A 23,800-nucleotide genomic window follows, 5' to 3' on the forward strand; every position below is an offset into this window, starting at 1 on the left:
TTCGAGTCGATTGCCGACCGACCTTTATCGCAACTGACCCGAGGTCTTTGATACCGATGCCGGATGCCGAATCCCCACTCGGAGCATATCAGAGTGTGGGGGTTCCCAAGATCGGTTGAGAGGAAATCAAGCCGTCATCCTCAACTACCTCTGTCATTCATCTCTAGATCTAACTTCGATCGTGTCTGAAATGTGCGATTTTTCTTGTTACAATGGAACCAGCGAGGAATGGCTCGCCCTTGAGCGCACCTTTCCGCCCCCGGCTCATCCGGAGCCAAGTCTCGCTGAGATGAAGAGGCAGGCAAATGAGGAACGAGAAGCCTTGTCGAGAAAGGCGATGAGAGTTTTGGCGCATCAGGTCAAGACTCGCGACTATGCTATTCCATCTCGGGATGGAAGTACTATCGAAGCTCGCAGCTACAGACCCGTCAACGTGCCAGAGGACATGGTGCTCCCACTGTACATCCACCTACAAGGCGGCGGCTTCATGTTTGGCACGCTAGACTCTGAGGATGCGATATGTACACGGATTGCCTGTGGTTCAGAGGTTGTCGTGCTCAATGTCAACTATAGACACACGCCAGAATTTACGCACCCGACGCAATGGAACGATGCAGAGGACGCTTTCGAGTGGGCGCACGATAACATGGCCAAACTATGCTGCAACCCAAACAAGGTGGTTCTCGGAGGAATATCAGCTGGCGCTTGGGTTGCCTCGTCGTTGACGCTGGACAGGCATCTCAACAGGGAGAATAATCGTCGCCCGCCTCTCGCTGGACAGGTGCTGATGATTCCCTGCCTCGCACACCTCGACTGCTACGAGCCGCAGCTGAAAAAGATGAAGCATCATTCTGTTTCGTCTTACAAGGAGAATGAGTTGGCGCCGTTGCTGTCCGTGTCTGAGCTGCGCTACTTTACCAGCTTTCTCAAAATCGAGAACCCAGATGTCAAGGATGTCAAGCTGAACCCCGGGAATGCAACGCCGGCGCAGGTCAAGGGTATGCCACCGACAGTGCTCGGCATTGTTGGATTGGATCCTTTGAGGGATGAGGCCCTCCTGTATGCCAAGATGCTGACAGAAGCTGGGTAGGTTTCTTTATTACCCATTTTAGCCGTCGCTGACGAGATGTAGGGTACCTACCGATGTCAACTTATTCATCGGCTTGCCACATGGGTTCCGGTCGTACGAAGAAAAACTATCGGCTTCGGCTCGCTGGGATAGGGTGATTGAAGAAGGCATCTGCTGGGCCTTGTCGGGTCCATCCCCAAGCAACGAGTTTCACGTGAAGACATAAAAATGCGACCCCGACGATCTTTACGGCATGGGGCGAGGAAAACAACACCGTTAGCGTCACGAGCTGAAAAAGAAGCATCTGTAAATGGAAACCTTGTTCATGACACCATCTTATTTGAAAGCAATATTTTTCCAACAAGGAAGCTGGCGTTTTCTGCTCTTGCGCCCGACTTCCATGTTTGGTGCGACTTGCGGCGGTGGGGTTACGTCAAGACGATCCGATCATGCCGGGCTAGATCCAATCAGAGGAGACGTGATTAGGACTGCTGACGGCTTGGTGTGAATGGCAATTCCGGGGTTATCTTGCGTGCTTCTTTGTGGCTATTAATTCGGGTAATCCGATGAACCTACGTGAAGTTGAATACATGTACGACATTGCACGATGCCATCAAGAAGGCAAAAAGTCCTTGGGCCCCTTGTCACACCGTTACACATCCCCCACACTATTGATTCCACACAAGACCGAGCCATTACCAATTCAGCCCGCGGAACTTACGATGCCTTGCCTCTAGGGCGGGCCGCTCCATCCATGACGCATATTCCCCCACGGAACCCCCAGACGCCGGTCAGCAGAGCTAGGCGATACCGGACGGTCGGTCTGAAGATCAAGTGGCACGCGGGTCTCAGGGCAACCCAATCACCCTTGGTGATGTCCTGTACGGTTGATTGCACCATCAAACCCCGCGTCCTCGCAAGGGGGATCTTCCTGTTTCCTTTTCTGCAAAAATTACATGATACCTCTCGTGTTTGGTCAAGGGTTTATTTATACGGAGTACCCCCAGTCAATATGCAGGACCGATTAGAAACGGAACGTCTGCTCCCCGACGATAGCAGCATGCCCTCGAACCCCGACACGCTGCAGGGCGAGCGCAAAGCCTACGGCTCGTTCAACGACGACGATGCGAGGAGGGATAGTCTTGCCGAGACCACCGACGATGAGGGAATCATCCCCAAGGACGCGCTGGACCCTGTGTATGAGGCCAAGGCTCGGGTACTGAACCGTGCAGTGAGTACGCTTGCTTCCCCGCCTCGGGGCGTTTTTGACCGAGATTTGTTCAGATTCAAGATATTGGCATGGGAAGGTATCAGTGGGAATTATTTGTCGTCATCGGATTTGGATGGGCTAGCGATAATCTGTGGCCCATTGTCACGTCGCTCATCTTTACCCCAATCGCCAATGAGTTCAACCCAGATCGACCCCCGTACTTGACCCTGGCACAGAACATTGGACTCTTGGCAGGGGCCATGTTCTGGGGTTTCGGCTGTGACATTTGTAAGTTATATCTGCCTGTTTGTGTATCAAGTACTCATAACAGCCAGTCGGACGCAAATGGGCCTTTAACCTCACCCTCGGCCTCACCGCCGTCTGGGGCCTCGTCGCCGCCAGCGCCCCAAACTTTGCAGCCATCGGCATCTTCGACGCCCTGTGGTCCTTCGGCGTCGGCGGTAACCTCCCCGTGGACTCGGCCATATTTCTCGAGTTCCTCCCCGGGTCGCACCAGTACCTCCTCACCATCCTGTCCATCGACTGGGCCATCGCGCAGGTCATTGGCACGCTGATCGCGTGGCCTCTGCTGGGCAACCTCACGTGTCAGCAGGATGAGACATGCACGAGACAGAAGAATATGGGGTGGCGGTACTTTGTCATCACCGTCGGTGGGCTGACTCTTCTCATGTTTCTTGTCCGGTTTTTGCTTTTCAAGATTTATGAGTCGCCCAAGTATTTGATGAGCAAGGGGCGTGATGAGGATGCTGTGAGCGTGGTGCACAAGGTTGCTAAGAAGAATGGCAAGACTTCGACGCTGACTTTGGAAGATCTCAAGGCTTGCGAACCTGATGGGTATGTTGCGCGGACCGATGCTGGGGCTGCATTAAAGAGGAATCTGGAAAAGGTCAACTTTAGCAACATTCGGGCCTTGTTCATCACCAAGAAGCTCGGCCTCAGCACCAGCCTTATCATGGCCGTCTGGGGTCTCATCGGCCTTGGATATCCCCTTTACAACGCCTTCATTCCCTATATCCAGGCCACTCGAGGAGCAGACTTTGGAGACGGCAGCACATATCTCACTTACCGCAATAGTCTCATCATTGCTGTCCTCGGTGTGCCCGGTGCACTTCTTGGAGGTTGGCTCGTTGAGCTGCCTCGCATGGGCCGAAAGGGCACATTGTCGTTGAGCACGGTTCTCACGGGTGTGTTCCTCTACTGTTCAACAACATCGTTGAGCAGCGCATCTCTACTAGGCTGGCAATGTGCTTTCAATTTCTTCAGCAACATCATGTACGCCGTGCTATACGGATTTACACCCGAACTATTCCCTACACCTCAAAGGGGAACGGGCAATGCGTTGGCAGCAAGCTGCAACAGAGTATTCGGTATTATGGCAGTGAGTTTCCCGCATTGTTTCGTTGTTGCATCTTGCTGATAGATCCAGCCCATCATTGCGATTTTTGCAGACCTCGAAACCTCGGCACCCGTCTACACCAGCGGTGCTCTCTTTATCGCTGCGGGACTGCTGGTGCTCATCCTGCCTTTCGAATCCAGGGGAAAGGCAGCACTATAATGGAGGATTCGGAGATACCCCCAAGCAACTGGGGCCAATTCTTTTTGTTTTGTACTAATAGCTGACCACAAGACTGGGCCTGTATCAGAAGAGTAGACTACCACTGCCTTAGAAAGCATCAGCAGTGGCCTGTTTTGCTTGAATGCTTCTATCTCGAGGATCAACTGCATATTCAGTTGTCCTCTGATTCCTTTTCCTTCTTCTCATCCCTCTCCTTGACAAGATCCGTCTCAAACGACAACCCAGCCTCCTTCCGTAAGATCCCATACATCGACGAAGAATCAAGCGGTCTCCCCTCAGCCTCTGAGAACTGGCTCGCCTCCTTAAGATGCTTAATCGCCACCTCTGCAACTTCTAACCTTGTGCCTGCTTGTTCTGCGCAAGTGATGCCGTGTCTGACGTCCTTGAGGGCCAGGTTGAGGTCTGACCAGGGTCTGTCGCCTCGTGCTGGCATGTATGCTCCCGTTGTGAGGCGTTGGGACATTGACAGCGCGAGGGGGCCGTATTGTTGCTCGATTAGGGCTTCGAGGTTTTTGCTGCCCAGGCCGGACTTTTCTGCCAGGACGTGTGCTTCGGCAACGATTTCCATCATGCCAGCGGTGATGAAGTTGCTATTTATGTCAGCCTCATAATTCCGTGGTTTAGGGAGAAACCTACCCTGCTGTCTTCATCATGCTAGACTGTCGCACATCCTCACCAACACGAATCACACCCCTTCCCATAACGCCCTCCAAGTAAGGACTGATAGTCTGCACAGCATCTTCAGGGCCTGCAACAATCCACAACAGCTTTCCTTGAGCAGCAACAGGACTGGCTCCAAAAACTGGTGAGGCAATAAACTTGGCTCCCTTCTCCGCCAGTCGAGCCTGAGCCTGGGCTGATGAGTCAGGATGGACAGTCGAAGTATCTGCGACAACCTTTCCGGCTAGTTGGTTAGTTGAAGCTGGATCGATGATGGCGTCTAGTGTTGATTCGAGGGCCAAGTCGTCGCTTAGGGACATGAAAACGATATCCGAGCTTGCAACGAGTTCTCGAGCTGTTGGTGAGGGTTGACCGCCAAGGCCTTTGAGTGAGTCACCACGAGAGATTGTACGGTTGAAATAGTGAAGATTGGGCGCTCCGAGGGAAACCAAGTGCTTTTGAAGGTTGGTGGCCATGGGCAAGCCCATAGACCCGAGGCCTAGTTTGATCTTTTGTGAGCGAATATCGAAGCCACAGCGGAGGAAGAACCTACCTATCCATCCAATTCTTGGGAATGACATTGCACAGCTGCTTTCGCTTGCCGATAGGTAACTGAGGTGTAAGTCTCCAGATGCTTGGCTTGACGCATGAGATATATCCAACACATGCTGAGTCAGGCCATCTCGGATGTCTTCCGGCGTACCCCGCAACGTCGGATTTCAGCCGAGGGATTCGCAGCCTCGACTCTCTTATCTGAATTCCTAGCTATTAGATTTCAGGTTATGCTCGAGTCGAAGAGTAATATTACTTAGAGGCCGTATCTCAACTCCTGTTGCCCAATCATCCTTGTCCCGTTGATGATTCATTCACAACAGAGGATGTGAACCATCGATCCAACCACTGCAACGGTTATGGATTTAGTGACACGTGTGTAATTCTTGCTATCAAATCACTGGCCTGTAGCCTTGAGCTTTATCACCCGGTGTTTCGCATTACATCTTGTCAAATGCCTCGCTTTCACCTAATTCCTAACTTCGGAGATAGCACTAACACCGTTCTAATATCCGACTGAACTCGTCTCACAGAACAGCAACAAACTTCTTTCAACGTACCCTCAAATCTACAGTATTGGTGCAAGAATGCCGCAATTCAAGTTCGTCGCAGTGCAGTATGGTGATGGGAAACCCTCCAAAGTGGCCAAATCTACCCGAAGCCATGCCATTCGCGCAGGTCTCCAAAAGACGAAACGTCGTTCCAGAAACAAGGCAATCACGCTGTCTCTTTGTTCTGAAGCAGTCGGAAAAGATTCGTTGCTTGGATTCAAGTTCCTTATGGATCCCGTGTGCTCCAGCTGCGTTGATCCGTTCAATAGTCTCCCAGTTCCTACCAATCTACAGGTCGACCACCTAGTCAAGTACCGTAGGTTCACCATTTACCGATTGAAACTACCGCTAATATCCCTCCCCTGGGCCAACAGTGCTGTTCAAGTTTGACAATAATCTGGGTACGAATGATCGCACCAAGGCATGGTTTCCCTATGCCCTACGGAGTACGCCAATGATGCACAGTACCCTCGCCATGGCTGCAGCATTGTGGCAAGCAGATTGTCCAGCCTTGGAGAAGTCTATTCAGGTCGAAGGCTTGCGCCAGAAGGGGGAAGCAATGCGAGAGGTTGGGGCTTGCCTCGCACAGGCTGATTCCACTCACAACCACGAGATCGCTTTTATAATATCCACCATGTCAACGCTGGTACTTGTAGAGGTATGCGTATTCATAAAGTCAAGTTTGTCATCCATTTACACAGCCCCAGGTATGCAGTGGGGACTTTGAGACTGCCAAGATGCATTTCAAAGGTGCCCATAATCTCTTCAGCTCACGAGGCGGCCGTGACAGCTTCAAGGACCAGTTCATCCTCTGCAAGTCGGTCAATCTGTAAGCACAAGGACATCCACGTTTCTGGAACCAACTGACAGGGAAGCCCAGGGCCGATATTCAAGTAGCCACGGCGTTGGGCCAAGAGTTGATATTCCCACTCATGCACCCAGATCAACCTGAACTCCCACCAACAATCCTAGAGCATGCTTCTCACCCGTCTTTACACGTTTCAGTAGCGGATCACGATTGCTCGCGGATATTCATTCAGCTTAGGCAGTTGCTTTTTGCAGCCCAGTCACTGACAATCTCAATCGATGACCAACGGACTCTACTCAACATTGTGGATGAATCAATTCTGAGACATCTCTACAAAAATTGCGTCCATCTGTGCGATACTGATAGGCGATCCCGTGCGCTCGTCTTGGCTGCTCAAGTCTTCATGTACGTGACACTGCGTCAAGTGCCTCCGGAGAGTCCACTCGTTTGCCGGGTGTGCAGCAGATTGCAAAGGATGATGGAAGCGGACCAGCCTGGAGGAATCTGGACAGACCACAGGGAAGCATTGTTGTGGATAGCGTTTATTGGAATACTAGGGACCGGACAAGGGTGTCCAGAAGGGCAGTGGTTCTTTGATCTTTTCAAGTCCACCGTACAAGGACTTCAGAAAGAGGTTTCTTCCGGAAATGACGGCACCTTCGGGATATTGTCTGCTTTTCTGTTGGACGAAACTCTCTGTCCGCAATTGCTCGCCAGGCTGTCTTGGTGAAGCCTTAACTATGATTGGGTGTTCAGGGAGACGCTGAACCCATACTATCCGAAATAGGAAACATGTTTGAAGAGTGTTCGTCACACTGTATTCCTCATATGGAGGATCACCAATCCCTGGAGTAGGGTGTTGAGCTGGAACTTTAGGTATAAAAGAAGGGCGAAACCCGTCTTTTCCAATCTCACCAGCACCATTCTCCTGCATCATTCTCATACATACAACGAAAACATGACAGGCGAACTCGTCCTCCTCACAGGGGGCACTGGCTTCCTCGGATATGCCATCCTCGTCGACCTCCTCAAAAGCGGCTACAGAGTCCGTGCGGCAGCTCGTTCACAGTCAAAGGTGGACAAGGTGCTGGCAGCGCCCTCAATTTCTGCCCTCGATCCCTCCTCAGATCAGTTGACCTTTGTTATGGTGCCGGACATGACAGCCCCTGGCGCGTACGACGATGCAGTCCAGGGGGTCGACTTGATCGTCCATGTGGCCGCACCTCTCCCCTCGGGTGAGGCATCGTCAGACAAGGCCGAAAATGCCCTTGTTAAAGTCTCAGTCGAAGGAAGCCTGGCTATTCTCAAGTCAGCCAACGAAAAGGGCAAGACAGTGAGACGCATCGTCATGACCAGCTCCACGGTGGCCATTGCCCCAGCAGACGTCTATGCCACAGACACCAAGGAACGGGAGATACTGCGCGGACCTGACAACCGTGTGATATTCCCACCACCTCCTTATGACTCTCAGCTTCGGGCGTACTGCGCGAGCAAGGCAGCAGCCCTTCATGCGGCCGAGGCGTTCGTGAGAGACAACGCCACGGACTTTGACTTGATCTCCATCATGCCATCCTGGGTCTTTGGAAAGGACGAGCTCTTCACCAACACCCAGGACATCCGCACCGACTCCACCAAAGCTCTTATTAACGGCTTGTTGACGGGTAACCAGGGCTATGCCGCAGTCGGGAACGTTGTACTCTGCGCAGATGTGGCTCGGGCACACGTCAGGGCACTAGACCCAGACATTAAAGGCAATCAGTCGTTTATTCTCAGTACCGAGGTGAACTGGGAAGATACCATTCCTATTGCCAAAAAGTACTTCCCCGGGGCGTTTGCATCTGGCCTCTTTAAGGAGGGGAGCCCACAGCCGACTCTCCCGATTAGTTGGGACTGCAGCAAGGTACGTATTTTCAGTTTTATTGTTGTTGAATTAGTACTTACACAAGATCCACAGACTCTAGAGGTTCTTGGCATTGAGCTTGCGACGTACGAAGCCATGGTTAAGGAAGTGGTTGGTCAGTACCTGGAGCTGGCCGAGAGGAGAAGAAATAGGATACCCTAGTTCTTGCGTATGGTGAGGGAACTCCACCAGTATTGGCTCAGTGCTTTCCCTCAAGAGAGGTCATGGTAAATGCAAAGCGCAAAGTTCCTACAGTCCCTCGTTGCTCCATGGTGCTCCATGGGCCAGCAATGAAGCTAGGAAGGATTAGAAGACGAATAGATATATAGCTACTTGGTGCGGGTATATCGAGATGTTCAAGTTGCTAAACCCTCCCTCACACCCTACCGAATGCTGCAGCTCCTCCTGTTCCCTGCTTGGATAGTCTATTGGTATCTATCCCGGCCCCTACAGCATTTTCAGAGTGATGCATAATCTCCGTTCTAACCCCAATGCGTCCGTCGGGTGCCACAAGCACTTCCTCACTGCTGTTGTCATCCAGCCGATTATTGATTCGGTTCTCAAACTCGATCTTTGTCGTGGTGGAGGGTGCAGTGTGATCTCGGCTTATTGGGCCAAGAGGCATTGGCTTGAAGCCGGAGAGCTTGTCGCTGGACATGCCTGAGCTGCCGAGCAGACGAGGAGCGTATCGTTTCGCAATCGCTTTGTAGGAGGGTATGGAGGCGGCGAGAATGCCGATGTTGGTCTCGATGACGGACCAGTACATGGCGCCTGCGATGACCCAGGTTGGATCGTCGGAGCTGAGCATTGGGGGGATGTATGTGATTCGGATAATGGAGGAGACGCAAGCACTAGATAGCATTGATGTTAGCCGATATCTTGAGCAATTGAACACTGACAGAATGCACTTACAAAAGTCCCAGACCTAAAATGATGGCCAGGCTGATCTTCTGCCGTCTAGATACCCGGAGCTTGATGATCAGGGGAATCGGTAGCGTGTATGTGAGCACATCCGTCATAATGTTTACGGCTGCGTTGGCCAGGTAAAATGCATTGATGTCGACGCATTTCTTGTCTTTGGGAATAATTGTGACGTCGTATGCTCCGCGAATAGGCGAGCACTGGAAGATGCAGGCCAGCACATTGGCACCAGCCTGGCAGCCAACGACGCCGACCATGACAAAGGCAACCTTGCGCAGCTTTGGATCTCCTAGTCGCATGTAGAGGGCCAGGACCGAGATCTTGATGAAACCTAGGCAAGCGTTGTAGAATATGGAAGACAACCAGACGATCTGGGAGTAGTCAATCATGTTCTGGATTCCACGCTTCTCGACGTCGATGTAGTGGCTACCGAGGCCATGTTGTACGGCTGGACATGGTTAGAAGAAAGGATTGGACTGGAACTTGACGTATCACTTACAAGCAATCGTGCAGGCGATGAACGACCATGATAACAGCTGTTGTTGTGTCAGTGATGAGACGATTGTGTTCAAGTGATGAGGTTCTTCTGACCACTCCCACGCATATTAAATCTACACAATGTCAATATCAACCGGGATTGAATGCATTCAATAAGGAAGTGGTACTCACAGTCATCGGCTCCCAGAGATCTGACGATAAAGGCTCGGGCCCAAATACGCAGGACAATAGCGAAAAAGGATATCACAGCAAAGATTATGGCAACCGAATTGACAACAGGGCCTTGACTTTCCGCCATGGCTGATTGTGGAAGCAGACGAGAAAGAGAATTTCGCTGTCAAGCCTCAAATACCCCTTGCAGAATTTCTGAAGCAGAGTTGAATAGAGTCGGGCGATTCTTGAGATGCCATGGGGAGGCTATGCAGTTCTATGGAGATGAGTGGTTAGTCTTCGATCTGCAGCATGCGAGATCGTCTTTACTCAGTCAGGCATGATACTCCCGCCCTTGGCGCCCGTTCAACATCAACCGGCTTCGTCTCCCGTCTCCGACTGATCCACCGAAGAACCGTTACGCTCTGCTTAACGGCTAAGAAATTACCGTTTCAGCTGAGCCGATCAATAGAGCAATCCGCTCCGTAACGTCGACGGAAATTGGGAGGCATGTGAATGAGATTTCGGTTGAAAAGAATTTCATGCTTGTGATCTTCAGGGGAAAGCACTGATGCAGTGACTGATGGATTCAGCCAACACGACATGCAACCAACACGACGTATCATGAAGTGGGCAATGCTGGTGGGTCATCAGCGACTCTGCGTTGGTTGTTATTCCTCGGTTAAGGTTGGAAGTGTCCAAGATCGCCCCCGTGCAGATCAAGACGAGCAAGATGCTAGTTGCAGGGGACGGAAGACCCGGTTAGAACCCGCGGCGGGTGGACGAAAAACTCCGACATGTGCCAACACGACGTTGTATCGCCCCAGTGAAATTTCCTCCAGTTCCACAATGGCCAAGAAAGCAGTAGCATCTGAGGAGCAGTTTATTGGACGTAGATTGAAAAGTCCAAATGAGTAGTTTGTAATGAAAATTTAATGCTGTCAAAAAAAGTCTTCTGTTCAACGTTCAAGCAGACCAGATATGGGGACGTGCTTAGGCGGCACGTCGGCTGCCCATGTTGCTGAAAATCATAGATCTGCGAAGGGGTAAGAGATCTGCACTTGCCCAGACTTCATGGTTTCTTACAAGGGTACCCTCGAAGCCCCCTCCGGCTAAAATACGAGACTGGTAACCCCGAGGGCACAGGTACAGACTGTTGGCAGACCAGCGTTACTACCTAGATAATACTGCACCATGACAGGCATAACCATGTAGCCCAGCACCCAAAGGCAGCGAGCAGTTTCCGTTAGGCTTGAACAACATCGCTACCCAGCGAGGCTGCTCCAGGGACCAACTGTCGCCACTTGTCAGGGAGATGTCGTAGGACATGGAGATCAGGCAGACAAGGGGCAGGTGGAGAACAATACCTCCGGCCTCAGCAGGACTAACAGTGGTTTGCAGAACTTGAGAATCTACGCATGATGGTTCCAGTGCCGAGGTTGTGGTGTTTTAGAGTCCACTAACATGCATCGTGTTCATGTGCAGACCAGGTTACATGCTACATCTGCTCCAAGAACCCTACCATATAACTGAGCATTTCTGTAGCAGAAAAGTTGAGTTGTGTACTGCGTGCGTATCATCACGAGCAGCCCGTTTTTATTAACGTAGATTATCCTGTGGAGAACTTCACTATCCGTGACCAACACGCAAGCTTGGCGTTGGTGTGAAACAGTTGAAGATCCTTCCGATATGCAACTATCTCCACTTTACCGCATACACCAAATCACTCATGGACCGTTTGAGATCTTGGTCTTCAACGGATCCCATGTACGGTGGGTGCAACGCCGAGGGATGTTCCCGGTGCCCCGACGTAGTAGGATCGACAACCAACGCACAACCCACCATCGCCTACCGTATGAGGAATATTTTTTGCGCGTCGACGGGACCGGTTACCTCTTCAAGGGATTCCCCTGGGGCAGTTGCGTTGTATCTTCGCTTTGAAAGATGCGAATCCCCGCACTCGACCTGAAGGGGGCTGATGAAATGGGTGGTTGAGCCCCGACCATGCTTATGCCTGTCCCTGCGTCTGTGTTACAAATGATAACTTTCTGCACTTTTAGAGTGGCCCAGCTTACCATTGCGTTCCGAACAATTGGTGCTCTGCAGCTCATCTCTCATCATGGCTGTGCTGAGCATCGCCAACCTCGCTCTCTTGAGCGTCGGTTACTTCGTCTTGAGTTTCGCTTATCAGATTGTCAAGTATCGCTTCTTCCACCCCCTCGCCAAATTCCCCGGCAACTTCTGGGGCAGTGTGACGAGGTTATGGATCACCTACCACAACGTGAAAGCTGATGAATGTGCAACATTTCAGAAGCTTCACCAACAGCATGGTATGAAAATGTGACAACAACAGAGCGAGCATTATCTCATGTACTATCCAGGACCCGTTATCAGAATCACACCGACAATGCTGCTCGTGAGTGATGCGACGAAACTCCCGCAGATATACAGTCGCGGTGCGAGCAAGTCCAAGCATTACATAACGGGGAGCTTTGGAAAGGAGGAGTCTTTGTTCAACATGCAAGATGCCGCCATACATGCCAAGTACCGCAAGATCGCCGCGTCTCCCTACAGCTTCAGCAACATCAAAAAGATGGAGCCATTGATCGACCTCAACATCCAAGCCTGGATGGACAAGCTGCAGGAAAAGTTTGCCTCGACACAAGAGCCATTTGACTTTGCACCGTGGGCCGTGTATATGGCGTACGACATCATTTCAGAGGTCGGCTTTGGCGCTCCGTTTGGCTTTGTCGAGGCGGGTAAGGATGTCGAGGGTCTGATCAAGGGATTTCACGATGGTCTTACACCTTTCGGCATCATGGCGAGACTGTACCCTTTCACCAATTGGGTCAAGGGCACTTTTTTGGGCAAGTACATGGTTGCAAGTCCCGAGCAGGATTCAGGTATTGGAACGTTGATGAGATTCCGGGACCGTCTAATCCAGCAGCGGTTCAAGGACATTGAAGATGGCGCCACCAGTGGCCGCATTGACCTGCTCCAAACGTGAGTTGACCAAATCTTTCTTCGATACGAGGTTAACTCTTGGGTGCGTAGGTTCATCGACGCGAGGGACGAAAAGGGTGAGCCCCTGGACATCAACTACATCAAGGCCGAAATTTTACTTGTCCTCCTTGCTGGGGCAGACACTACAGGGACTGCATTCCAGGCCATGATGGTGCACATCTTGAGCAACCCTTCCGTGTACGACAAGCTCCTAGCTGAGCTTGATGAAGCAACCCGCACCAACAAACTATCCGACATGCCCCAGTACGAAGAAGTCTTAGCTCACTGCCCCTACTACATCGCCTGCGTCAAAGAAAGCATGCGTCTGAACCCCTCGGCACCAAACATATTTCCTCGTCTTGCGCCAAAGGGAGGTCTGGAACTATACGGCGAGTTTATCCCCGAGGGCACGGAACTTACCTGCAACCCATGGCTTGTACATCGCGACCCCAACATCTACGGTGAAGATGCTCAAGTATTTAGGCCCGAGCGGTGGCTGGATGAGGAAAAGGCCAAGATCTTCAACAAGTATAGCATGGGATTTGGGTACGGAGCGCGTGTTTGCCTCGGACAGGACATTGCGCGGATGGAGCTGTACAAGGCACCGCTGCAGTTCTTCAGGACGTTCAAAGTCAAGCTAGCAGATGAGAAGAAGCCAGGCACATATGTGGTAAAGGGTGGTGTGAGCTATTTCGAGAAAATGTACATCAAGATCCAGAGGCGAGGAGAGCTAGGTCGGACGGCTTGAGGGCTATCTAATGCGATGAAACTCGGAGACAAATCTCGGGCATACTTAATTTCATTTCCGTTTCTAAAGATGAGCCGATCCTGCTTCAGAGCTGAAGCATGGCTGAAGCATGGCTGAACTCGAGATGAGGTATTAGTACCCCTAGTAGACTTTCGCGGTTCTCTTTTAGAGCGATATTGAGCTAGCCAGTATAAAGTGCTAGTCTGATTTATAATCCACCACCCATCCACCTGGAAGTTCCCTCATGAGACAATCCTACCTCGAGGGTCAAAGCGATTGCCGACATACTCTAATCTGGGTAAACAGTGCACCGGTCATCCCTTTCGTCCCGCTTAATATACACCCATGGCGAGGAAAAGCGGTGCCAACCAGACATCCCAACATGCACGCAACCAACTTGGTTCAGGTGAGCTGAACCCCCAACCACCATCGCCCATTGCTTTACTTATACCAGCTCTGCAGTTGGCCAGTTCCAGTTCATTGCTATCCAAAACCCAGATCATGCCAAGGACCGCTCAGTGAGGCGCCTAGCCCGATCCCACGCTGTCGCCCGAGGCATCGAGAAGAAACGAAAGCTTGAACAAAAATCAGGACACAATTTCCGTATAGTCTCCATACCAGATGATGCTAGTCGACCCGCCAAGAAAGTCGAACAGGAAAAGGTCCTGGGCTGGATACCGAGCTCCCTATTAACGCCCCAGGCCAGCCCATTCCAGACACTTACAGCAGAATCACCGAAATTCCAAGCATTGCTCAGCCACCGTAAGATTATTCACAGGTTCCGAACTTTACTCGACATGGGCTTACATGACACGCCCCAGGCAAATCCCAGAAAGCTACCGAGCCCGTTTTTAGCGTTTCTGACGAGCTTGTCCTCCAGAGTCTAGGCTCAACTCTTCGAAAAGGCCTTGACGATGATGCTCTTTTGAATGCCGTCATGCTGACATTCGCATTTGCTGTCAGCTCCGGCAGTATTGATAAAGAGTGCCTGGACTACCAGAGCGATGCTTTGAGTTCCATTCGTCAAAGCATGAGTTCTCCGGAACGAGCTACTTCAGAGTCGACACTTGGGGCTATCCTGCTGCTCGCCGGAATAGATGTCTGTACCACTTTCTTACCAAATATTTCATGTCCAGCAAGCTGATTTTATTGATGATACAGGCTCGTCTTGGAATGCCTCGTCAAGTCCAACTTCATATGGGTGCAATCCGTCAGCTCCTTGACGTGTGTCGAACAAAAGGTGTATACTTGAGCGATGGCATCAAACGTGCCATATTCTGGTGAGTAGCATGCATATTTTCTTTACAGTTCATTCTCATATAACTCTTTTTAGGCAGGACTTGAATTCCTCCGTCATGACAGGGTCGAAACGCGTTGTCGATCACACAACCTTTTCCGAACTCCATTGGGCACGGGATCCCTTCTCTCCAAACTTTTTTATCCTACCGCCTGGATTTCAAGCCATATCTCATATGTTTGACCAAGAGTTTATTGAGGTGCTCAAAGACGTCCACGCCTTGAAATGCATCCGAGATAATTCTCGTATCGGCAAAGGCGATGTGGTAGGAATGGCGCGCATTGATAACCATCAGGCATCCATTCAGTCAAGACTGGCAGGCTTACAAACCCGCTCTCCAACCTTGGAGTGCTGCCGATTAGCAGCATATCTATGTTCAACCTCGTTGCGTTGCAAGATCTGGCCAGCCTCGACGATTCCCGTAAGCCACCTTCATTGTTGCCCACACCTGGCCTGTATCAGGTTGCGCTGACTTTAGATGCCAGTCACACCTTTCATCACAACTACTCTACAAATTGCAAGAAGTCAGTGATGACCCCGTATGGGATGATTGCCCTGATTTTCTTGCTTGGCTTTTGCACATTGGTGGCGCTTTTGCCCTCCCAGGCACGATACGATCTGGTTACTTGGTGCTGCTGCGATCTGAGAACAACACCAGACTGAGAGGTTTGTATAAATCGTGGCCGGAACTGCTTGAGATCTTGAACCAGTTCATTTGGTCAGAGATAGCTTTCACATTACCTGTAAAGACATTCTGGGAAGACAGTTCTAATTAGGCTATGCCAACAAAGGTTCGCGCTAGGGACAATAGCAATGGAAGTTATAGCCTATCCGTAGTTATGATAAGCTATGGTAGCTATGGTATCACTGCTAGTATTTCTAAGCTGTCCATTTCACCTACCGAGGCCTCCGGGTACCGGGTACAGATTCAACTCTGTGAACGAACATTAACGCGTCCGGGACTAGTTAAACGAGTTGACACGTTACGCAAGCCTCTCAAGGAAGCGAGGTCTCAAAGGAAGACGAGTAGGCCATCTACCTTGCATCATGCTCATGGGTTCTCACTGCGCTTACAAATGATCATGGATTTTGAGGTGAACACTAACAAGCCTCTTCTCCACAAGCCAAATGTTGACTGGTCAAGTCGTCGAGGCGAACTTCAGGGATACCCAGTCAGCATTAGCCGCTTACCCTGATTGGAGACACTCCGTTCCCTTTTAGGAAATATCTCGTCTCCTTCTTGGGAAACATCTCTGCTCCAAGTTAGGAAGCATCTCAGCTCCTTCTTAGGAGACATGTCTGTTTGAGCTCGCAGCTTCAAGGATGGCGCAATCATTGAAAACACATATAAATATTTGGACAACGTCCATGTCCAGAAATCTACATCCTCATCCTTCCCTCGTGCAGAACAACCAGCATTAAGAAACCTTTCATCATGCCTCAGTCACGTCTCTTCAAGCCCCTCAAAGTCGGCGACATAGAAGTCAAACATCGCATCGGCATGGCTCCTCTCACTCGTCTTCGCGCCACTCATGACCGGGTACCGACCTCCTTGATGAAAGACTACTACGGTCAAAGAGCCTCTGTGCCCGGAACCCTGATCATCGCCGAAGGAACCTTCATAGCAGCGAACTGTGGTGGATTCGTTCACGGGCCGGGCATTTGGCGCAAGGATCAAGTCACTGCTTGGAAAACCATCACCGACGAAGTTCACAGCAAGGGATCCTTCATCTATTGTCAACTTTTTGCCATGGGCCGTGCTGGAGATGCCGAAGTGGCCAAGAAGGAAGGGTTCGCTATCAAGGCACCAAGTGCTATCCCGATAGAACCAGGTGCTGCTGTACCAGAGGCCATGACGATTGAAGAGATCAAACAGACGATCAAGGACTTTGTCGATGCTGCAAAGAATGCGATCCGTGCTGGATTTGACGGAGTTGAGATCCACGGTGCCAACGGTTACCTTCTCGACCAATTCATTCAGGACACCAGCAACCAACGAAACGACGAGTATGGCGGAAGCATCGAGAACAGATCCCGTCTTGTTATCGAAGTCATCGAGGCCGTTGCCTCCGAAATCGGCCCTGGACGCGTTGGACTCCGTCTGAGTCCCTGGAGTACGTTCCAAGGCATGAGGATGCAAGATCCAATCCCACAATTCACCGACGTCATCAAAAAGACCAGTCCGTATGGCATTGCCTATCTCCACGTCGTGGAATCTCGCATATCCGGCAGCGAGGACTCCAACGGGCAAGAAGGACTGGACTTTGCATACAACAACTGGAACGGACCTCTCCTGGTTGCCGGAGGGTATACGCCAGAGGAGGCGCGGAAATTAGTGGATGAGAAATATCCGGAAAAGGACATCGTTGTCATCTTTGGTCGATATTTCCTGTCCAACCCCGACCTTGTATATAGGATCAAGGAGGGTCTGGAGCTCAACCGCTACGACAGAAAGTCCTTTTATGTTTACGGGTCACCAGTGGGCTACTCGGACTATCCCTTCAGCAAGGAGTGGCTTGCAGTTGGACACTGAGCCAAGATTAGCTTGGGCTCGAGACACTTGATAAAGAAAGGGGGTTGTTTAGACATTGATAATTGCATTCTTCATTGTTTACAAAATAATCTTACTTGTTCATTTGCAAATTTGAACAGACGAATGTCAGGAGCCAATAAGCCGTACTAAACTTGACCCATGCCTCTCGGTTGCTAAAAGAACAGGAGCGCTGATGAAGGGTTAAGAATTTGGTGATAAGCGAGTCTAATCTCCATCTCAAACCTCCTCTATCGCAACTCATCCATGATGTGGCCATTGGAATCAACCGATGCCTCCTTATCCTTGCGCACCGATGTAAGGCCATCAACATAAGAAACCAGGAAAATAACCATGACAGCGGCCATCAGCAACGCATCGAAAACATACAAGAATACCTCATGAGAGATCAAATATCCATCATTCCCCTGGATATACTCAATGACACGGAAGATGCTTCGTACCAAGATTAGTCCACTGGTCAGGTAAAGGACATTGAGGTGTCTCTTCCAGAGGATATCGCCGTGAGAGGCGATGGCAGTTGGGTTCTTCCTTATCCGAGAGTGAAAAATTGCGGTTGAGACAACAAAGATGCCAAAAACCGCAATTTGCACAAACAAACCGGCAACGATGACCTTCTCGCCGAGGTGATACATATCAACAGTGCCGCCGGACGACAAGCCGCCTCCGCTTGCTTGTAGAGTGAAGGACAAGACGTCTCCAGCGACAAAGATCTTTGTAACCCATTTGAGAGGTATAAAAAACAGGTGCTGGGCGTCGAGTGTTCGGATGAGTCGACCGAGGATCATGTAAATTGAGGCAGCGTATAACGCGGGTGCGACAAGAATGAGGACTGCTTGGGTCACAAAGCCACCAAGGGCCTCCTTGTCATAGTGGCCCCAGATCCTTCCTGCGTAACCAATGGTTTGAACTATTGAAAGAGACCCTATTAGCGGATATAATCCTGATGGCGATGCCATTTACACGACTTACACAAGCCACCGATGGTGAAAGGTATAAAGTAATTAGCTCGAGCTTGGCGAAGCCGTACTGTATGTACGACAGTGAGGATGGCAAACACAATGACACCGTGGATGGCAGCAGGCAGTGATGGAGTGTATCGATAGAGCTCGAAGTCGTTGTCTTTGGCAGAGTCTCTAGGGTTGAGCATGGCAGGCGAGTCTGTCGAGGCTGGTAGGTTGTGATATCGGGAACTGAATGTGTGAAAACTTGGTGATGCCTCAAGAAGGAGCCATTGCTCTGCCAGGTAGACACGACAATACTTATACCAGTACCTTTTGCTACAAAATCGATGCCATGGCGACCAACTAATGTCTCTCGTATAGATGCGAGAACGAAAAGATGCGAGTCGTCAAATCAGCATCTCAGAAACGACTCCACATCTTTACGCGTTCCGCCGAAGAAGCCGCAGCGGCGTATTTAAAAAAGGCTGAGCACAGGGGGCATCTCACGCTTATTATTAGCGCTGATTGCGTTGGGTTTTCAGGGCGTATAGCGTATCATCCGCTGTGACACGCAATAATTAGACTCCAACAGGGCTGTGCAATGGCAAATGTCCGAGCTTCCGAACTCGACGCATATCTAAACGAGCCTGTCCGAGCTGTGTCTTTCAACCATCCATCGTTAAACACTCCAGTCTCGATCCCAATCATAAAATAAGAGATATGGATCACTTGACAACAGTTCGGCCCATCAACTCAAACTCGCCGGCTTCTGAGCCATCTGTCCTTCATGCCTCCCAGAGACAGAGGGCTCCACGACGTGCCCATAGGAAAACCAGAGCAGGCTGCCAGACTTGCAAAAGGAGAAAAGTCAAGGTCCGGAAGAAAGAGCCATAACCCAACACCTCCCTTGAGTTGACAACTAACAAATAGCAGTGCGATGAGCAACGCCCATCATGCGCCAACTGCATCAGGCGAGGCCACGAATGCGAGTTCTTCTCTGAACGCCTGACCCCAAACCACCCAGCACCGATAGCTCCTCTGTCACTCAATATGATTGATCTCCGGCTCATGCACAACTTTACCAACTCGACGTATGCCACTTTTCCCGCCACCAGACCATCCGTTCTTTCTGGAAAGGGCCACTCGTCTCCATGGCACTGCAATGTGACTATGTGATGTGTGCTCTCCTGGCGACCTCGGCGCTGCATCTCGCCCACAACACACCGGAAGAGAAGGATTTCTACATTTCAACAGCCCTGAGATATCACCGTGCTGCATCGCGCGAGGCCATAGTTCTCCTGGCTGATATCAAGAAGGAATCTGCAGAAGAGTTGTTCATGTTCTCTGTCCTCACCATTGTTGTTGGTTAGTTTCCTTCAAGAGCCTCCACGGATGATGCTGACGTTGGCAGCATTAGGTAGCCATCAAGAAATTGCCGAGGGCAGCCCTTTTTTTGCAAATGGCAGCTTTCCCGAATGGCCTTTTCTCATTCAAGGCACCAGGTCTCTCCTTGATTTGCCAGATATAAACCTTCGCGAGGGCAGGCTCAGTCCTTTTCTTGCAGAGAGGATACAGACTTGCCAATGCAAGGAGACAGGCTCCGACGATGCATCTACATCCATGATAAAGGCTCTAGGTAACCTCGAAGATCTAATTGCATGGAATACAGAGATCGAGGACACGATGAAAATCTACAGAAAAGCAATAGCCTATCTGCGAGACATGTCCGACATGCTTGATACTTCTGATGTGGAGACTTCGGACGTGTTTGGTTGGATCTACGCGGTTGCGGATGATTTCTTGCCCTTGCTTAGAGCGTCGAAGCAAGAGGCCGTAGCAATCTTTGCGTATTTCTGCGTCTTTTTGAAAAGGCTGGAGACGTACTGGTGGATGAGAAATTGGGGCGAGCAACTCCTCCGGAAAGCGGAGAGTGTTCTGGACAGTGAGCACAAGTTGTGGATAGCTTGGCCGATGGAGGAGCTAGGGATGCACAGGTGAGAGTTTGATACCACGGCACGGAGCAATATGAGCGTGTACTATCAGGAACATGTCCGTATAATCTTTTTGGGTTCAGGTATCTAGAGTCCGTGTTTATTGCTTGGGCAACTACCGCGGGTCTAAGCTCAAGGTGGGTTTTGGAAGACGATAATGAATCGGGACCGTAGCCGACGTTCCCGCCATAATTACCTCTATGCCCATTGGACTGGACTTCTGGGGCATATTCGAGTAGGAAAATGTAGACCAATAACAGGCAAGGTCTGGCTTCGGGTCAAAGGTGCTTTCTGTTCTTGACTCTAAGAGAACTACATCATTATCAAGCTACCAGATCAACTCTATCTACTGAGTTGCCCCTCTTTGTGGCTGGAAGAACCCCACTAGATGACGTAGCTGTCGTTGAGATGAGTTCAGAGAACCAGAATACTGGGAAATGGGAAATGATCCATTGATATAGAAGGCAGGAAGGTAAAAAAAACTATTGGAAGCAAACAAATTCCTACTTAGATTTTTCCTATTTCTGCCGCATCTTCCAAGCCTGCGCATAAGTGCAAGTCGACGCGACAGTCTGGATTGTCTGACTGCAGGTTGCCACCTTGCTGGGGTTGTGGTCTGATTTGTATGTGGCGCATACCCTACAGGAAGAAGCCAACCCTTTTCAACTCACCCGATATCGTACCATAGAAAGAAAAAACTGTTGAGCCGGGGATAGCCTCATAACCTCTGTACTTTGCAACTGATGGAGGTTGCTATGTTGTTGAATTTGGTTGATGAAAGAATGATATATCACATTTTGATCCAATTTGTGTGGGTTGTGGGTTTAGGGTTTGAGGCTCAACAGTTGTCTAGCCTGTCAGAAGCAACAGCGGAACTACATTCAGAGCTTCGAACAATAGTACAGCTTTGTCAACTTCCATATTCTTACATACTACATGCGACAGTAATAAACGGACTGCCATTCAATCCTTGACGTACCCCCAAGGATTTCGCTTGCGAGATTTTATCCTCGTCGTTGGCCCGGACCAACCGTTCTGTCAAGATTACGGATGCATATCTGACTGATGTCGTTGGCCCCGACTCAGGTGAATGATAAGGCTGGTGACATCACTTGATCCGCCAATTACGGTAAGGCAAAGTCAAGAGGGCATGTGATACTGGACGGAGCCAATGGCAACGGACTTCCAAGCCAACCAAGACACAAGGAACAACACGGGTGCTTCGATGGATCAAATGACCTGAAACAGCGTCAATTATGTATCAGACACTGATTCAAAGCGTCTGGCACGAGGACACTGGGAATGGCGGCACAGAGCGATGGAAGTGGCTGGGGACATGGCCTGATACGCTTAGTGGCCTGATGACGGGTGCGGATTGACTGATGTGGGGCACGGAGCGGAAAATTGAATGATGCCGATTTAACTTGGGTTCCCATTTCCCGAGGCTTGGTGTCCACGCGACTAAACTCTCTCCCCATCAAGCTTCCCTTTGTGCATGATCTCGGGCTGCGCGAGATCCTATTCGACCCAATGGGGGAAACTCTACCACTGCTGCGAGGGGACATTTCCCTGGAGGAGGCTCTCGAGGAGGATCTTGACATCATCCGCGAACTCGCCTACCCGAGAAGCGACGAGAATTCTCGCTTCACCTCAACAATGAGCGCGACCAGATTGCCGAGGTCGTGTCCCGACACTTGAACCTGCGACAATCCGACTTTAGCCTTGGAGATGCCAATGAATGGATACACGGCTCCTTCAATGCCTGCATCCCCGTCCACATCGAGGAGGACGCGCGGGGTTCGTCTCTGCCCGCGCAGGCGCTTGTCCGCATCCCCCTCCCCTACAAGGTCGGCGAGGACTTCAACCCGGGCAACGTCGACGAAAAGGTCCGCTCTGAGGCCGCTACATACATCTGGATGCAGAAGAACTGCCCCGACGTACCAATTCCTCGACTTTTCGGCTTCGGCTTCCCCGGAACGCGATCGGTACGCTCCACCTGGCAATTGAGGCCCCCCACGTGCGGTCAATGCTAACCAGATGCCCAAGTTCACCTCGATCGAGACTGCGTCCTTCTACCACCGATTCATGTGGTTGCCTCGCCGCTTTGTCGCTTGGATCTTCGGTCGTGGCGAGCTGAGCCGATACGTTATCAACAACCGCAGCACCCTTCCCGACCTGGGGTACCTCGTCATCGAGCATATCGACAATGGCACTCTTCTGTCGGAGGATTGGGCTGCCGGTCACAGCAACGATGAAAAGAGGGCCAATCTCTTTGGCAACCTCTCCCGCATCATGCTGCGCCTCGCCAAGCTCCCTCTGCCCAAGATCGGTTCTTGGACCATGGACGATAACGGTGAGCTGAAGCTAGCCAACCGACCCCTCACCCCCTCCTCCACCAGCAAGAGAACGCCGAGATCCCTACCGACATCCCCCGTGACCGCACCTACACCTCCGTTGAGTCCTACTACCTCGACCTCATCGCCTGCCAGGACAACCGTATTCGACATCAGCCCAACTCGGTCCACGACCAAGGTGACGGTGAACAACAGCTGGCGGCCCTCACTGGACTGAGGGCCCTCTTGCCCAAGTTTGCGGATAGGAAGCACCGCGAGGGACCTTTTGTTCTCTCGCTAACCGACCTGCACCGGAGCAACATCTTTGTCGACGAGGATTGGAACATTACTGGCATTATCGACCTTGAGTGGGCGTGTTCGCGACCCGTTGAGATGGCTGGCCCACCTGTTTGGCTCTCTGGCCGCACCCTCGAGGAGATTACCTTCCACTCGGAGGAGTACGGCAAGTTCCACGAGGAATTTGTTGATGCTCTTGAGAGGGAGGAGCTGGACCAGGGTGAATCGACTGACAATGCTGAGCTAATGCGCGAGAGCTGGGAGACACGCAAGTTCTGGTACTCGCAGGCTCTCGACTCTCCAAACACGCTGCTCGCTCTCTTTGTGGATCATATCCAGCCTCGGTTCGCCAAGCTTAGCAGCGCTCAGTGGGATGAGTTTAGCCACATGCTGATGCGATTATGGGACGTAGATAGCCAGGGCTTCATCTCCAACAAGGTTGTTGAGCAGGAGAAGTACCTTGACCACCTGCGCAGGGTGTTTACCGAAAAGCTGGATGAGGATGATGACGACGATGACGAATTCTAGATGGGAGGAAACCTCTTGGATATGTAGGTGGCTGGGCTGCCAAGGTTGAATGAAATCTCTTGTCCAACTTCATATCGACGGTCAAGAGGATGGGACGGAATGGAAACAAAGCTTGAAGCACCTGGTCCAAAGGGCACCAGTGATGGTCTTTTATAGCAAGTAGCATGAACAAATGATAAGATGTTTAACGCT

At 50.9% G+C, this 23,800-nt stretch overlaps 11 protein-coding genes across 11 annotated transcripts; 8 read left to right on the forward strand and 3 right to left on the reverse strand.

The window, feature by feature from the left end:
- Positions 1–190: 190 nt before the first annotated feature.
- MRS44_002241 (uncharacterized protein) lies at positions 191–1,090 on the forward strand (the record flags this gene model as incomplete). Its single annotated transcript, XM_046282526.2, has 1 exon — positions 191–1,090. The coding sequence occupies one exon, from the start codon at positions 191–193 to the stop codon at positions 1,088–1,090; it is 900 nt and encodes a 299-aa protein (XP_046126811.2).
- Positions 1,091–2,081: 991 nt separating this feature from the next.
- On the forward strand, positions 2,082–3,855 carry MRS44_002242 (uncharacterized protein; the record flags this gene model as incomplete). The annotated part of the gene is made up of 4 exons (XM_065622746.1): positions 2,082–2,300; positions 2,354–2,567; positions 2,615–3,678; positions 3,727–3,855. 4 exons carry the CDS (start codon positions 2,082–2,084, stop codon positions 3,853–3,855), a joined length of 1,626 nt encoding a protein of 541 aa, XP_065478818.1.
- Positions 3,856–4,027: 172 nt separating this feature from the next.
- MRS44_002243 (uncharacterized protein) lies at positions 4,028–5,012 on the reverse strand (the record flags this gene model as incomplete). The annotated part of the gene is made up of 2 exons (XM_065622747.1): positions 4,028–4,466; positions 4,513–5,012. The coding sequence occupies 2 exons, from the start codon at positions 5,010–5,012 to the stop codon at positions 4,028–4,030; spliced, it is 939 nt and encodes a 312-aa protein (XP_065478819.1).
- Positions 5,013–5,675: 663 nt separating this feature from the next.
- On the forward strand, positions 5,676–6,472 carry MRS44_002244 (uncharacterized protein; the record flags this gene model as incomplete). Its single annotated transcript, XM_046284315.2, has 3 exons — positions 5,676–5,955; positions 6,014–6,297; positions 6,347–6,472. 3 exons carry the CDS (start codon positions 5,676–5,678, stop codon positions 6,470–6,472), a joined length of 690 nt encoding a protein of 229 aa, XP_046126814.2.
- Positions 6,473–7,405: 933 nt separating this feature from the next.
- MRS44_002245 (uncharacterized protein) lies at positions 7,406–8,509 on the forward strand (the record flags this gene model as incomplete). The annotated part of the gene is made up of 2 exons (XM_046282528.2): positions 7,406–8,347; positions 8,402–8,509. The coding sequence occupies 2 exons, from the start codon at positions 7,406–7,408 to the stop codon at positions 8,507–8,509; spliced, it is 1,050 nt and encodes a 349-aa protein (XP_046126815.2).
- Positions 8,510–8,723: 214 nt separating this feature from the next.
- On the reverse strand, positions 8,724–10,064 carry MRS44_002246 (uncharacterized protein; the record flags this gene model as incomplete). Its single annotated transcript, XM_046281618.2, has 5 exons — positions 8,724–9,198; positions 9,260–9,716; positions 9,768–9,804; positions 9,860–9,879; positions 9,938–10,064. 5 exons carry the CDS (start codon positions 10,062–10,064, stop codon positions 8,724–8,726), a joined length of 1,116 nt encoding a protein of 371 aa, XP_046126816.2.
- A 1,971-nt stretch (positions 10,065–12,035) lies between these two features.
- Positions 12,036–15,740, forward strand: MRS44_002247 (uncharacterized protein; the record flags this gene model as incomplete). The annotated part of the gene is made up of 9 exons (XM_065622748.1): positions 12,036–12,246; positions 12,298–12,919; positions 12,971–13,653; positions 13,974–14,073; positions 14,122–14,429; positions 14,489–14,766; positions 14,829–14,947; positions 15,001–15,229; positions 15,450–15,740. The coding sequence occupies 9 exons, from the start codon at positions 12,036–12,038 to the stop codon at positions 15,738–15,740; spliced, it is 2,841 nt and encodes a 946-aa protein (XP_065478820.1).
- A 659-nt stretch (positions 15,741–16,399) lies between these two features.
- Positions 16,400–17,497, forward strand: MRS44_002248 (uncharacterized protein; the record flags this gene model as incomplete). Its single annotated transcript, XM_046273055.2, has 1 exon — positions 16,400–17,497. One exon carries the CDS (start codon positions 16,400–16,402, stop codon positions 17,495–17,497), a length of 1,098 nt encoding a protein of 365 aa, XP_046126819.2.
- A 248-nt stretch (positions 17,498–17,745) lies between these two features.
- Positions 17,746–18,665, reverse strand: MRS44_002249 (uncharacterized protein; the record flags this gene model as incomplete). The annotated part of the gene is made up of 2 exons (XM_065622749.1): positions 17,746–18,440; positions 18,488–18,665. 2 exons carry the CDS (start codon positions 18,663–18,665, stop codon positions 17,746–17,748), a joined length of 873 nt encoding a protein of 290 aa, XP_065478821.1.
- A 969-nt stretch (positions 18,666–19,634) lies between these two features.
- Positions 19,635–20,457, forward strand: MRS44_002250 (uncharacterized protein; the record flags this gene model as incomplete). The annotated part of the gene is made up of 2 exons (XM_046284834.2): positions 19,635–19,824; positions 19,871–20,457. 2 exons carry the CDS (start codon positions 19,635–19,637, stop codon positions 20,455–20,457), a joined length of 777 nt encoding a protein of 258 aa, XP_046126821.2.
- Positions 20,458–21,980: 1,523 nt separating this feature from the next.
- MRS44_002251 (uncharacterized protein) lies at positions 21,981–23,608 on the forward strand (the record flags this gene model as incomplete). The annotated part of the gene is made up of 4 exons (XM_065622750.1): positions 21,981–22,129; positions 22,171–22,435; positions 22,488–22,803; positions 22,854–23,608. 4 exons carry the CDS (start codon positions 21,981–21,983, stop codon positions 23,606–23,608), a joined length of 1,485 nt encoding a protein of 494 aa, XP_065478822.1.
- Positions 23,609–23,800: the final 192 nt, after the last annotated feature.

This window comes from Fusarium solani (assembly GCF_023522795.1).
Source record: "Fusarium solani strain SB1 chromosome Unknown bctg00000001, whole genome shotgun sequence".
NCBI classification, from domain to species: Eukaryota; Fungi; Ascomycota; class Sordariomycetes; order Hypocreales; family Nectriaceae; genus Fusarium; species Fusarium solani.